The sequence below is a fragment of the Engraulis encrasicolus genome, chromosome 21 (assembly GCF_034702125.1).
Source record: "Engraulis encrasicolus isolate BLACKSEA-1 chromosome 21, IST_EnEncr_1.0, whole genome shotgun sequence".
In the NCBI taxonomy this organism is placed as follows: Eukaryota; Metazoa; Chordata; class Actinopteri; order Clupeiformes; family Engraulidae; genus Engraulis; species Engraulis encrasicolus.
This window is the reverse complement of record NC_085877.1, coordinates 18371900-18386724: the sequence shown is the minus strand read 5'-3', so window position 1 is coordinate 18386724 and position 14825 is coordinate 18371900. Positions and strand designations below refer to the sequence as shown.

General features: G+C 40.7%; 1 protein-coding gene across 1 annotated transcript in view; it reads right to left on the bottom strand.

The window, feature by feature from the left end:
* Positions 1 to 8172: 8172 nt before the first annotated feature.
* The window catches only part of LOC134436952 (ependymin-like), a 9121-nt gene continuing 2468 nt past the window's right edge, over positions 8173 to 14825 (bottom strand). Inside the window, exons 4-8 of the mRNA XM_063186329.1 lie at positions 13214 to 13313; positions 12386 to 12493; positions 10703 to 10778; positions 9192 to 9279; positions 8173 to 8527 (exon numbers count right to left, since the gene is read on the bottom strand). Coding sequence (XP_063042399.1) covers positions 8404 to 8527; positions 9192 to 9279; positions 10703 to 10778; positions 12386 to 12493; positions 13214 to 13313 — 496 coding nt within the window. The 3' untranslated portion in view covers positions 8173 to 8403. The remainder of the gene's footprint in view (positions 8528 to 9191; positions 9280 to 10702; positions 10779 to 12385; positions 12494 to 13213; positions 13314 to 14825) is intronic.

Here is a 14825-nt window from a genome sequence, read left to right as displayed (position 1 = left end):
CTCTCTCTCTCCATTGTGTGACCTAAGTAATCTATCTACTGGTCCACACCCTTTCATTTGCAGGTCTGTGTTCTCTTTTTACAGCCCCGGGCTCTGGCTTCTAAGAGTGCCCATGTCATTGTTTGGCATCGCCATGGCGAAGAAGAAGGAAAGGGATTGTATTGCCATGTAATGGAATGTCATGTGCCCACTCTCTCACCTGTATTACAATCCCTTCTTGAAATCAGAATTTGTTTTTGTGCACTTATAGGGAACTCCAAGTTACTTTTTGAGTAAATTAACATTACATGATTGTGCTGGTATCAATTGGGCAGCACCTGGAGATGAAAAAAACAATTCAAAGTTTAACAATGAGAGGGATAGAGCAGATTTTCTGCTAGTTTGATTACATCACTGCATAAGTCCTTTAACCCGTTAAAATACATTTGTTTTTACAAAAATGGCAATGACTGAGTTGTAGTGCATTACTGAAGGCCATGTGTGATTTCACAGTAGAGTTGTACTATGGTAATTAACAATTGACAATTGTTAACAATTTCAATTACTGTTACAGCATGCCTCAGATGGTACGGCGTGCATTATGGGGCTACTGATATATTATTATTAGGCCTACTTTTACTGTATATTTCAAAAACAAACTGGGGAAACTTCAGATTGCCTGCAAATTCAACATGTTGTACCTAATGTTTATTTTACCATTTATATCAAAGTCGTTCCATTTGATAAAATCAGTCTGCTTCTGTCATGACTTATTTGTTTACAAAGTACTTCTTTTTTTTATTACACTTAGCTGACGCTTTTTATCTAAAGCGACGTACAGCTTTTTAGGTACAGGGTATTGGTTACAGTCCCTGGAGCAATGTGGGGTTAGGTGTACCTCAAGAACACTTCAGCCATGGTTAGAGGTGAAGGGAGGGATAATGGTGGGATTTCAACCTGCAACCCTCTGATCTAAAGTCCACCTCCCTAACCACTAGGCCACGGCTATCCCATGAAGTACTTAGTCTTCATGAAAACCGACCCACTATGTTTTCTGTTGACCAAAGTCAATGTTAAAGCCATATTACTGTGAATGACTTGCACATTGTGCCCGCCTACCGCGACCACCAGCATAAAAAGTTTCATCCATGACGGCAGGTCTTCTATTCAGATGCAAATCATCAGCCTCCTCCCACACACACACACACACACACACACACACACACACACACACACACACACACACACACACACACACACACACACACACACACACACACACACACACACACACACACACACCTTCTTCATTTGCGCATTCTATTGTCTCTGCCCTCTCTCTCTCTCTCTCTCTCTCTCTCTCTCTCTCTCTCTCTCTCTCTCTCTCTCTCTCTCTCTCTCATCATCATGTATTGTTTTGCAAACAGTGAGTTAGCATTCGATTTTACATACAAGTCCAACTGCTCTGTCTCTTTTCCCTGCCCCCTCCCCCCAACTCCCTCTTTAGTTTCAATCACTTTCACTGTCACTGCGTTTGTGAATTTACATACTGTATGTGTCCAACCTCCCTATATCCATACCCTCGGTATCTTACCAAAGCACAGGGATATAGGCTACAGTTTGGAAATTCTCGTTTTTCCCATTAGGTATGACATGATCCTCAAACTTACAACAGCGGTGTGTATCGCATTGCCACTCTGTGCCCTGTCTTGGCAAGTTTGAAACAGAGAACGAGACTGGGAAGGAAAGCTATTAGGCCTAATACATTGTAACAGGGCCGCTGACAGCCTTGGTTGGGCCTGGGACAAAGTCATCTGAAAGGCCACCACACCCGATACATATAATGTCATGGGGACCCAATTCTGAGGCCTTCCCTCTCTCCCTCTCTCTCTCTCTCTCTCTCTCCCTCTCTCTCTCTCTCTCTCTCTCCCTAGGCCCGGGATAACTAATCCCTTGGTTTTCCCCTGTGTCGACGGCCTTCCATGCATTGGACCTTTAAAGTTTGATCGAATGACCGAATGGGAGGGAGGGAGGGTGTGGTCTGGGATGGATAAGGGTGGAATGTGTATAGATCAGTGGGGCAAGCCACCAGTGTTGCCAGATTGGGCTGTTTCCCGCCCAATTGGGCTGCTTAGGATGGCCGTGTGCGCGTAAAAATGGCATTTAGCAGAAAAACCCGCCCAATTTTTGCCATAGACATCAATAGAATTGGGCGGGATTTTGTGCTTCTAGGCGGGTTTTGAGCATTTTTTGGGCTGGAAATCATCAGCCTCATCTGGCAACCCATGCAGGCCTCCCACCAAAGGGCTCATAAAGCAAGCGAGGAGAGCAAGCGATATCAAACCCCAGAGAGAGAGATAGAGAGATAGTAGAGCTCACAGGGATCCTCAGCAGAGCAAGCGATACCAAACCCCAGAGAGAGAGAGAGACAGATAGACAGCAGAGCTCACAGTGATCCTCAGCAGAGCCACAGCCACAGTCACAGCCACAGCGATTATGTCCAAGTTTAGCGTTGCTGTTCTGCTCCTGGCTTTGGTGGTGCTGGTCTCCATCTTGGATGAGAGTGAGGGTAAGTAAACAACAAATAAACAAATATCAAATCAACAAACAAATTATCTTGTACACGGTCACCGATGTATGTCTGTATAAAGATTATGTGTCTGTGAAAAAAATAGGGGCACGCACGCTCAAAGGCTGATAATTGGTTTTGAGACAAAGATTCTTTCTCAATCCAAGGCATTTAGAACACACATAGAATATGTGATAGTAGCCTATATACCGGTAATTAAGTTATAATTACGAATAATCATCTAAATGATATTAAAAATTACTGGCGATATTTAGTGTATGTGTATGTATTGTATCTGATATGTCTTTTCTGTCTTTCCCTTTAGCAAAAAGGGGAGGCAAGAACAAGGATGTGAAACCATGCAAGTGCAAAGGTGAGTGGACTTCATCAATAAAGCCGTTTAGATGTACTAAAACTAAGATAACAAACACTAATAATGAGTGTAAAGTGTAAGGCTCATATACTGTGTCATCACTTCTTGGTATGACTTGTGCACACAAAAAGCTTATTTTCTTTTTCTGGTGCGTACATGTTAACCCCTTAGTGCAGAGCCTATGTTATAACCTTACGGTCATTGTCAAAATTGTAATGGTCTTAATCTGTTACTTAAGGCTCTCGGTACTGTCATAGCAATGTTGTTAGGATGTAGTTGAGTATTTTCAGCAAATAGTGAACAGGCCTGCCGGCGACCCCATCTGCACTAAGAGGCTACACAAAAAACCTGCCCATTTAGTACCTGTTGAACCCGAAATTCAGCAAACGTTTATAATTTCATGTTGAAGGAATGGTTTAAGGCAGGGCTATTCAATTAGAATTTCAGTTGGGCCACATTTTAAGACCAAAACATTAAGTTGGGCTGCACATTTTCAGCCATCACTAACACATGGTAAATACATTTTCAAGCACTTTAAAAGTTCTAACTTTAAACTTAACAGCATTGAATTTTCAATGCACAAGACAAGCAAGATATTTGCAAGAAAATCACAGAAGGGATTCACAAGAAAGTGTTGTACTGCAGTATTCAAACTGCAGTGTATAATGCTTCAGCTGGGGGCCACATATGGGCCGTGTCTGGGCCGCATGGCCCTCGAGCCTCCAATTGAATAGGGCTGGTTTAAGGAATGGTGCCAATAGGGACATGTTTGTGGGGGATTATATTGCTTCACTGTTATAATAGCAGTGAAGTAATATAATCCCGTGTTATATTACTTCTTGGAAGCTTCCAGCTTGTATGTGAATGTGAGATTTATTTGAAAGCACTTTGAGTTGACGGTATAGTGTGACGATACTGTGCTTTATAAATGCATGTTGTTGTTGTTGTTGTTGTTGTTGTTGTTGTTGTTGTTGTTGTTGTTGTTGTTGTTGTTGTTGTTGTTGTTGCTGCTGCTGCTGTTGTTGTTGTTGTTCACAGTAAAAATAGTGAACTCTGTCTTTGTTGAACCATTCAATCACAAGAAGACTTCCTCACCTTGGAAGCATTGCATTTATCACAGCTCATATTTTTATAGAGTATATCAGTAAAACAGACAGAATAATCTCAGCCAACAAGAAAAGAGTTTGCAGATTACATAGATCTGGAGTGTGCTGATTTGTTTCCCTTTTTGCTTAGAAGTTCCCACTAAATCTTATATGTTCACAACAGATGAGCGGTGGTGACCCATGACTACTTTAACCACAATACTGTATAATAAAATAAGGATTGATACGTACGTACATATGACTGCTCTGTTAGAAGCAAATCAGATTAGATAAAGGCACCTGTGTAGAAATAAGATGTGTGTTGATACAGGAGGTGTCTGAGTAACAAATTCAAATGGCACCTAGTAGGCCTACTGACAACCAGAACGGATTAGTCTGCCTTTTATAAAACATTTCAGAAAACATACTTATGTGGATTGATTTTTGTCTTTGCTTTATTTAATTTTTTTTACAGTGCATCCAAATGGCAGTCTGTCCTGCAGGAAATCCTCCAAATCTAACAGCCGCAAAGCGTCCAACATCAAATGCCTGTGCCAGAAGTCCTACCACAGTGAGTGAAATTACGTAATAAGGAAAAAGGCATAGTGCCGTAGTAGGCCACTGGTAGACTTAAAATATTTATTTATTTTTTTAGCGCACAGCTTAACTCGTAAAAGAAGACATAATAGGCCTATGGGTGAATTCAGGTAAATTAGGCCACTTTGGGCCATTCGCTTATATGCAAAATAGTGGCCCAATTAGTGAGTGATATTAAAAGAGATATTGTTACATTGTTGTTAAATTGCTGATTTTTTTGTGAATAGTTTATTTCACCAAAATTGAATATATGAAATCAATCAGCGTATGTCCCAAGTGTGCATTGACGTTAAACCTTTATGAATTCCACTGAAGACTGCATATCACCTGCACCAGGAAACCAAAAGACTGCGCATTTGGGACCTAATTACTTTTGCTGATCAATACAGCTTTGGGTCTGATAGGTATCTGGGTAACTGATAGCTTCTGATCAAAGTAACTTCCTTATGATGCCGATGCTCTGTGGCAATGACCTGCTTTGTCTGAATGAGCTACTTTGTACATATAGCATGTTTACATACAGTAGGCCTAACCCAAAGCCCAATTCTACCTCCCTAACATCCTTTTATTTAGAGAATACCTATTTATTCAACTAACCTATTTCTTTATTTATACATACACACTTGTATAGAAAAATTATTATCATAAAAAGTTAATGAGTAGGGTAATTTTACAGTTTTATTCAGATAAGAAAGATGAAGAAGTGGGGAGCCTTTCAACCTTTCGGCCTGTGCCAACTAAAGCAGACACATAGCAGAGAGACACAACATCTTCCCCCTGACCCTGTAGCATTTTATAGCCCAGCTCAATGGGTGGGCCATAGTGACAGCACACCGTCCGGTATTATATGACTTGATTAAGGCGTTGAGTATTGATAAGAAAGCAAAACTGAAACAATGGCAATGGAATGTCCGATAATACTTTGGCCTTGTGATATTTGACCAGGTTAGCCAGTTTAGTAGGCCTACATTTAATAATTCACCATTGCCAATCAACGTAATCATTTCACATCATAATCATATCCATTCCTTCATGTAGAATGCCTGAATGCAGTCCCTACTATAAATCAATATTACAAACACAATAGTGTAGTACTATGGTAGTTTTCAAATAATAGGCAGACGTTGCACTTGAATTATGAGACGGTACTTTACACATGTACATGCACACACATGGTATTTTTGTGTGTTTGTGTGTGTGTGTGTGTGTGTGTGTGTGTGTGTGTGTGTGTGTGTGTGTGTGTGTGTGTGTGTGTGTGTGTGTGTGTGTGTGTGTGTGTGTGTGTGTGTGTGTGTGTGTGTGTGTGTGTAATCGAGTATGTGTGTGGGCGAGTATGTGTGTGTGTCTGCAAGAATAAGAAAAAGAGTGTAGTGTTCGGTTTCCACCAGCCATCTTGTGAGCATTGTATATTACAGTACATTTCTTTGCTTCATCTAATCCCTAGTGTTGTTGTTGTCGTTGTTGCTTCCCGTTACCATAGATATCATCCTGACGGATAAGCAGAGGAAAACTCTACAGAAGCTGTGTGTTTACTCCAAGCCACTGTAACGGATGCTGCATCACGGCCACTCCTTTTTCCTTCTGCGCGTCACATTTCATTTACATTTTAACATGTATGTGTCCATCAGACCACAGCTGCTTTGTGTTATTTTCCCCATTTAATTCTCTAATTTCTTCATTATGATGGTCAGTTGTTGGTGGGTGTTGGATGAGTCATCAGTAACATACGTCACAGTTATAACAAGTGCATTACAGCTTTATAAAGGTGAACAAAAGTGGTAAAACCACGAGTCAACAATAAGGGGATCCTCACAAAATGTAAGCCTAAATGTTAATGTGTTCACTCAGTTTACTTTATACATTTTGTTTCGACACTTGTTTGTTAGAACACTTTGTTTCAGTTAGTAGGTCTATTTTACCATGGTAAATTGATTTAAAACATTTGCACAACTGTATGTCCAGGTAATGGTATAGCCATGGTAGTGACAGCTTCATTCACTCCTCATCTCAACCCATATGTTGTACAGTAGGCCTATATGTTGAATATAACACCACATTAATGCTATGAATTGCCATTCCACAATGGGATATTGTAATATTACAATGTCATCAAAAAAACTATGTTAATTCAACACTTAACAGAAGTGCACAGCATTTTTTTTTACTGTGCATTATTTTTGTATTCTTGCTGCTTTGTTATTACATGTTGAATGATTGTTTTGCAAACATTCAAATATTAGTTGCTTGAAAAATCAACTAGGTTAATTTTTGTGCTAGTTTTGTATTGCCTGTGAATTATGAATTGCTTTGTTGAGTGTTTCTTGGCCGAGACCCATTTGCAAGCGGGGCTACCGTAGTATCCCCCTGTGACCAACCATGGTAAATCACAGCCCGTTGATGCAAAATAAACAAACTTATTTATTCTTAAAAGATATTAAAAGTATATCCATCGAGTGATGTTGCAAAGTAATTAAGTTATTTCAATGTTGGATTACCTGTCAAGTCAATACTGGGATATCAGATAGGAGAAAATGTTTGTCGTAAAATGTTTCAGAGTTCATGGTGAGTTCAAGATCAAACCAGTTCAAGCCAGCTGGCTAATAAAACAGCACCCACACCATACCCAATTTTTGTTTTGTTTCTACTTTTAATGAGTAGATGATTTGTAAAGAATTGCTTTGTATCCTATTTTTTATCTATATTGTATAATATACTTGTACTCAAACCTAATAAAAGTGTAAATGATCCAGAAAATGTGTCAAGTAATTGTAATTGACGTAATTAAATAAATAGTAGACTAGTAGAATAGAGTGCACTTTATTGTTCCAAGGGGGACATTTGTCTTGGGCTTCACCCACTGCCTTATGCATAAATACATAATTAGGATTAGGGGTTGGTGTTGGGACGATGTATCATGATATTATATCTTAGTCAGACTATTTACCAAAAATGGATGTCAGCATAGCAATATCCACTAGGCCAGCTGGGTGTCCTCTGTGTCTAGTTTTCAGACAAAACAGGTTGTCTTTTAGATTCTGTCCCCTCTGCTTATTTTTTCTATTTACTTTGATGCAAAGTGTCACACTGTGTGTATCATTGCAGTTAAGTATGGCAGACACGATTTATTAATTTCTTTGTTGGAATGGTGATGGATATGACGCAAATAAAAACTTTCACTGGTGGACCACTAGAGGGCTTCTGTGCACAGAAATGCCAACCATGCTTCCATTGATGACCTGACACTCATGAAAGGGGTTGGCCCAGGTATTGCCATGACTCTGTGTATCTGTCTGTCTGTCTACCTGCCTGCCTGCCTGCTTGCCTGCCTGCATGCCTGCTTACCTGTCTGCCTGCCTGTCTGTCTTTCCGTCCACACTGTTTTAGGTCGTCTACCGGGGCGTCAAGCACATACGCAACATCATGTGCATATAGCACTGGCCAGGGCACCAGGTTGCTATCTCAGATTGCTCTTGTTGCTGTACACCTGTCACCTGTGAGGCCACTCGCTGTGCCCCTCCCTTCCTATCTTCTTGAGGTCTTACTAGCATGAGAGAAGAGATGACAGGAGGTGTGTGTTTCAGACATGGTGGTTTAATTGAAACTTCTTTAAAGAAAAATTATACACTGTAATTTCAATCACTAACCACAATAAATGCCACTTTAAACACCAGGAAGTCACAATTGAACAAAGACTTTTGAGAATCATTATTCTGTTGTGAGAAATGTACAAAACCAATAAAGGGCACTAAAAAACACATTTTTGTATGTGATGCAGCTGTTGTCCAACCATCTGCCTCAGCTCAATGGAAGGCGGAGAAGAAGTCTGTCACTTTTCCATCCTCGCTCTCCACCAACTCGGCGTCCGCACAAAATGGCGGCGGGATGAACCAGTGGGGCTCTGCCCCAAGGACGTTGTCAAAGTAACTGTACAACAAAAAAAGAACCGATTGAGAAACAGTGTAAGGATGTTGTACACTCACTGTAAAAAGGATCCTTGAAGAACCGTAAGTGGCCACGGTGAACCCCTAAGGGTTATGAACCTATAGGTGCTTTTCTAAAAAGGTTCCTTAAGGAAGTTTCAGGTTCCTCCACAATGGCAAACTGAAGAACCCCTTTTTTAGCCCATTGATAGCTGATGTTGCGTTGCGCAACATTGGCCCTGTCGCCTGGAGCTGCATTACGCAACATTCAGGCTCATGAGATTTGAGACAACTTTATTAAAAATCTCTGTTTGCTTGAGATCGATGAACACATTCTAATGAAAGATGAGGGTTTTAGCGTTTAAGTGCAACTTAGTGCATATTTTTATGTGCTTCAGAAGCTGAGATTTAGGTTTTTATAGGCTGCTGAAGGCAGCTTTTCTTAAAGAGGGCTCAGGCATTCAGCACTTTTTTTTGCAGGTGCCTTAGGCGTCAATGGGTTAAGCACTCCTTTGATTGTCACTGTGAAGAACCCATAGGGATTCCATGCTAACTTTGGGATTTAACATTAACCTTGAGGAAATCTTAGGTTATTAAGAGAATCTTTGGGTTCCTTCATGAGCTAGTTGAGACAATTGTAGAAGGGTAATTTAGTTTGGTATACCAACCTCACACTCATCCACCCAAACTCCTTCGTCTGAGACAGGGAAGAGACAGGATAGCACCCAAATTCACTGAATGTCACCATGTAGTTTCCTAGAGGGAAGAGGAAATGGCATATGTTTTTGTTTTTGTAATGAAATGCCCCCCTCTTTGGGTGTTGGTTTACAGAAAGATTAGGGGTTTCAGGCCAGATGTTAGAGATACTGTATTGTTAGGGGTTTGGGGGTATGTCCGACAGGTGGACAAAGATGCATCCGTCTATGCACTGCTGCCTTGTGGACACAGGAGGGAACGACAATTAAAGAATATGTTTCAGACAAAGAATGTGTTTCAGGACAGACAGACAGAGAGACAGACAGGTGGACAGACATACCCTCTTATAGAGATGCTAGGACGCATCTAAAAAAGTTAAAAGTGACGTAACGAAATATGAAATTTTGCAATATTTAACGCAATATGACATATAAATATGGAGGCTTGGCCTTCAGGACCCTGTTTACTCTTGGGCCCCTGGGCCTGGGCCCGGTAGACCCGTGCAATAATCCATCCTTGTGTCAAACAAGTGCTCTGGCCACTACATTGAAGAGCCTAGCTAATTTGTGTGACAGCCTGAGCATATTCACAACCCGAGTGGTGGTCACTCTGCAATAGTTTAACTTCACGTTTCCCACGAGTAAACATTACATGAGTGGTCAGTCTGACCTTGATATAGGGAAGCAAAGATAAGGACATAGGCCTACTGTGCTCACACACGTTTGCATTTCCCTATACTCATTTCCCCATATTGTCACAGGCAATACGCATTCACGCCTTTTATTTGTCAGTTGTGGTGCTATCCCATGATCTGACCACTGACCACTATATGCTTATGACCTCTTTTGTAACATCTTTGCTTTGCCGCGTCATCAGAAATATCTTAATGCAGTGCTTGAGCTTAAGTCAAGACAGACACACACGCGCACACGCACACTAGCACGCACGCATGCATGCGTACACACACACAGACACACACACAGACACGCACACACACTCACCTTGGAATGCTACCTTCCATGTGACATAAAAACCAGTGTGTTTGGTTTTACTTGTACAAGTTGCTACCATGCGTATACTGTAATACTAGATGGTTTTTGGAAGTAGTACATTAGCAGTTAATTAATTATTCCAATAAAATATGTATTCATTCACTTGGTAATTACATAATATTTAATTCAACATTTGTTCGCTGTGATTTTGAATAATTGTATCAGAAGCCTTCTGGACAAAGGGTTAAACTGTGGTTGCATTTCTGACACAAATTCCTGCACTTTTCTAAATAAATTCCCTCCTTCATTCATTCATTCATTCATTCACTCCTTCGCAGAGTTGTACAAGTGTTCAAATAAAAATACATCTCAGCTCCTTCCTTCCTTCCTTCCTTCCTTCCTTCCTTCCTTCCTTCCTTCCTTCCTTCCTTCCTTCCTTCCTTCCTTCCTTCCTCCAACCACTCATCCATCCATCCATTCGTGTGTCTCACCCTGCCCAGGCACGTTTCCCCACCAGTTGTTGACCAGCAGGCCCTGTCCCGGGCCAGAGGAGCTTCCCAACACCACCTGGCACGGAGGAAAGTTAGAATTGGTCACAGGCAAAAAGTGGCAATGCGTGATTATTGTGTGCTATTGTCTTCTGCATTTATAGTAATCCTTGCCCAGGATGGCCATTTGAGAACTCTTGTGGGCCTTTGGGAAGGAGAAAACTGATAAGGACCTGCGTGAAGCTGGCCCCCCCTCAGACCCAAAATGCTGAAATAACACTGCAGATTGTATGTGCTATGTTTAATTAAATAATAGTATAATAATAAAATAAAACGGCTGGAACTTTACAAAACAAGTGGTTGAAGCGTTAATTTTCACAGCACAAATGAGCACTAACAAATTGTCTACCGATTGAGACTACATTGGAGAAATGTGGACGGACGTGTGTGTGTGTGTGTGGAGGGGGGGGGGGGGGGTTGGGGCTGTGTGACGTCACAGGTCAGAAAATTTGAGTAAAACAATCTGCAGCGTTATTTCAGCATTTTGGGTCTGGGGGGGAGGGGGGGCAGCTTCACGCAGGTCTGATAGGGGAGCGCTGAGTTGCAAATGCGGGGTGTCGTAAATCTGGGGGGGGGGGGGGGGTTTAGGTTGGCGAAGCCTCTACATTAGAACAGGCATACTTCATTTCAACACAAAATAAAACATAGCCTAATAATGTTGTAATAGAATAGCAAAAGCAATAGTATTTTTATAGCACATTATCAGTCAATGTGTATGGCAGGAAATATAGAAGAGAGAGAAAATTATTTTAAGAACTAAGGCTGTAGATAGCTAACCCTAACTAAAGACAGATGAAAGTGAATATAGCCTAATAAATAAAACAAATGATTAGCTTTGACTCCACATTCAGGGCAACAGGGTTGACTGGGCCCAGGATGAAATCCTCCTATTTCATAGCCTGGGCGAAAGTGACTGTTGACTTCGTCAAACAGTCTGGCAAAAGCCAAGAGGAACCTGTCTCCGTGGAGGGTGGGAGATGGTCTGATCTTACTCTGTCATTTAATTTCATTGGAGTTACGAAATCAAATTAAAACCCATATTGTGCTTTATTAGCATGACTGTTACGATATAGCGTCGCAAAAGCATACAAATAACAAAACAAAAGTGTGAATATAGTTACCTTAACCAATCAGTAACAGACTTCCCGGAGTTCTGCGTCACCACTCTCAAATGTTTGCTGATTGGCTAAGAAAACTGAGCTCCGAGGCTTTTGCCAGACTATGTGCGGAACCAAAATCTTTGGGTGGATTACATAAGGTGGCATCGCCAGGCTCAATACATACAATGTAATGAGGATCCAATTCTGGGCCCCTTCTCTCCATGGGCTCGGAACAACAGACCATATTGGACCGGCTCCAATACTTGCACGTTTTAAAAAGTAATTAAAAATAGCTTTCTTTTCATCTGCCTTTGATTAGGATTATTTTTGATATCCTCAGTCTCTATTCATAATACTATCTTATTTTTCATGTTAAGCGTTGTCTTGCTTTAAGACAAGTTAAAAGAGGGAATATGTTGCTAAGCTAGTGAAAGTCAATGGATCCGTGTAGCATGCTACAATGCTACACGGATCCATTGACTTTCACTAGCGTAGCGACACCCTTTAAGGTGGCGTCCATACCCACCTGAGATACGAAGGTGGCTCCCTTGGGCACAGCCATGGGGTGGAAGTCAGACTGTAGAGCTTTCTTCACACAGGTCTGCTCTTTATCGTTGATCTCGTACATGACGCTCTGCATATGACATTTGAGACAATTGACACTTTGAGGAGTAGGATAAGTAGATCCAGGGCCTATACCACAAAGCTGGTTCATGAGTAAACCAGGTTAAGTTAAAGTGATGCTGTCCCATTTTTTAAAATGAGCTTATTTTACACATCCCCTTGAGTTAAATAATAGGGGTTTACCATTCTCATGTACTTTCAACCGTTCTCTGGGTATGGCAGTGCAAATTTTACCTCCAAGCTAGCAGTTAGCATGAGTCCTATGAGACCAGCTGGCTGCTAACTATTCTTATATGACTCAATTTTAACTGCTAGCTTGAAGGTAAAATTTGCACTGCCATACCCAGAGAAAGTTTGCAAGTAGAGGAGAACGGTAAAACCCTATTATTTAACTCAAGGGGATGTGTAAAATACGCTTTCAAAAAATGGGACAGTATCACTTTAAGAGGTAAATCCTCTTATCTCACAATTTTAACTTAGCTCCTTTTACTCCTGAACCAGCTTTGTAGTATAGGCCCCCAGTCTGCGTGTCTTCGTGACTATGTGTGCAGTTGCATGTGTGTGTGCGTGTGTGAGTGTGTGCAGGTGCATGTGTGTATGTGCGAGCGTGTGTGTGTGTGCGTGTGTGTGTGCGTGTGTGCGTGCATGCCATGAGTGCATGTGTGCATACGTGGAGAGTATGTATGTTTGGGGGGGGGGGGGGTTTGGGTGTTCCTATGTGCTTCTCTACCTCCTCAAACAGAAATAGAGTGTTGTAGGTGTAGCTCTTGTTGTTGTAGGTCCCCATCTCTCCCAGATGGATACGCTGCTGTAAGGCGTCATAGGCAAACCTGTGGTAACAAGCGAACACACTCAACAGTAAGTAATACTTGCATTATGTGATAACATCCTCTAGTGTACAAACCCCAACTCCGATGAAGTTGGGACGTTTGGTAAACAGTGAATAAAATCAAAATGCTATCATTTTCAAAACATTCAATCTATTCATTAGATGGAGAATAGTGAAAAGACAACATATTAAGTGTTAAAACCGAGAAAAAATATTGTTTTGGGGTACATATGTACTCATTTCTAATTTGATAAATCCAACACGTCTCAAAAGAGTTGGGACGGGGATCAGTGAAATTTAGTAAACATTCAAATAAGATAAAACAACAAAGAAGAACATTTCAAAATGAACTGTACTGACGGACAATATAGGTGTCCAGGTATAAGATCATCACAGAGAGGCTGAGTCACTCAGAATTAAAGATGCAAAGGGAATAATTACCATAGTTATTACATACATTTTTGAATTCCCTTTGATTTACCACAATTAAGTGTATATAAGACATATTTTTGTTAATAAAATCATTGTGTAGGTTCATGACATCATGAAATATATATTGGCTGTAGTCTCACTCTAGCACTCCAGGAATTAGAGCTATTGAAAATTGACCATATTAAGAATGCTTAATGCATGAAAATGATACAGGGGTGTAACATTCTCCTAAGCACCTGAGCTCACTTATATAGACCCAGAAGACATGGGAAACTGTCCTTTGCTTACAGAAGTCAGCAGAAGTTGTAGAAGTCCATTCTTTTTGACAATAATAGAGCATTGCACATCCTGTGCTACAGTGAAAATGGACCATCCAACTTGTGTTAGTGCTAGCTTCAAAAGTCAGCCTCCATGATGGCATGCGGGTGCAGTAATGTATTGGTTAAGATGTTCTCACTCATCTGTAGAGTTAAATACAGTGCTGAATGGTGTAAATGGGTTTTAAACAGCATGAAAAGCCACTCATGCATTATATTTTGAAGGGAGATCTTCGATTACTGCCACATAGTAAGGTCAAATTGCATTCTCTACTATGTTTTAACAGTTTGGCTCCATCATAAGGACCAGCAGGTGATAAAATGGTGGGTTTTTGGTCAAGACCTGTCACACTGTAAGTACTACAGAAAGGAAAACATTGCAAAACATGACAAGGAATACACCCACCATTTAAGCTGGTGAAATCATGTCCAAGATAGGAATTAACACTGTTTTTTATATAAAATCATCTCATCGGTTAATGTATTTAACTGTTAAGTGTTGTCTTTTGTTTTGTTTTTAGTCTTCCTCGACATTTTCTGCCATTTATTGTTCCCGTCCCAACTCTTTTGAGACGTGTTGGATTTATCAAATTAGAAATGAGTACATATGCCCCCCAAAACAATATTTTTTCTCGGTTTTAACGCTTAATATGTTGTCTTTTCACTATTCTCCATCTAATGAATAGATTGAATGTTTTGAAAATGATAGCATTTTGATTTTATTCACTGTTTACCAAACGTCCCAACTTCATCGGAGTTGGGGT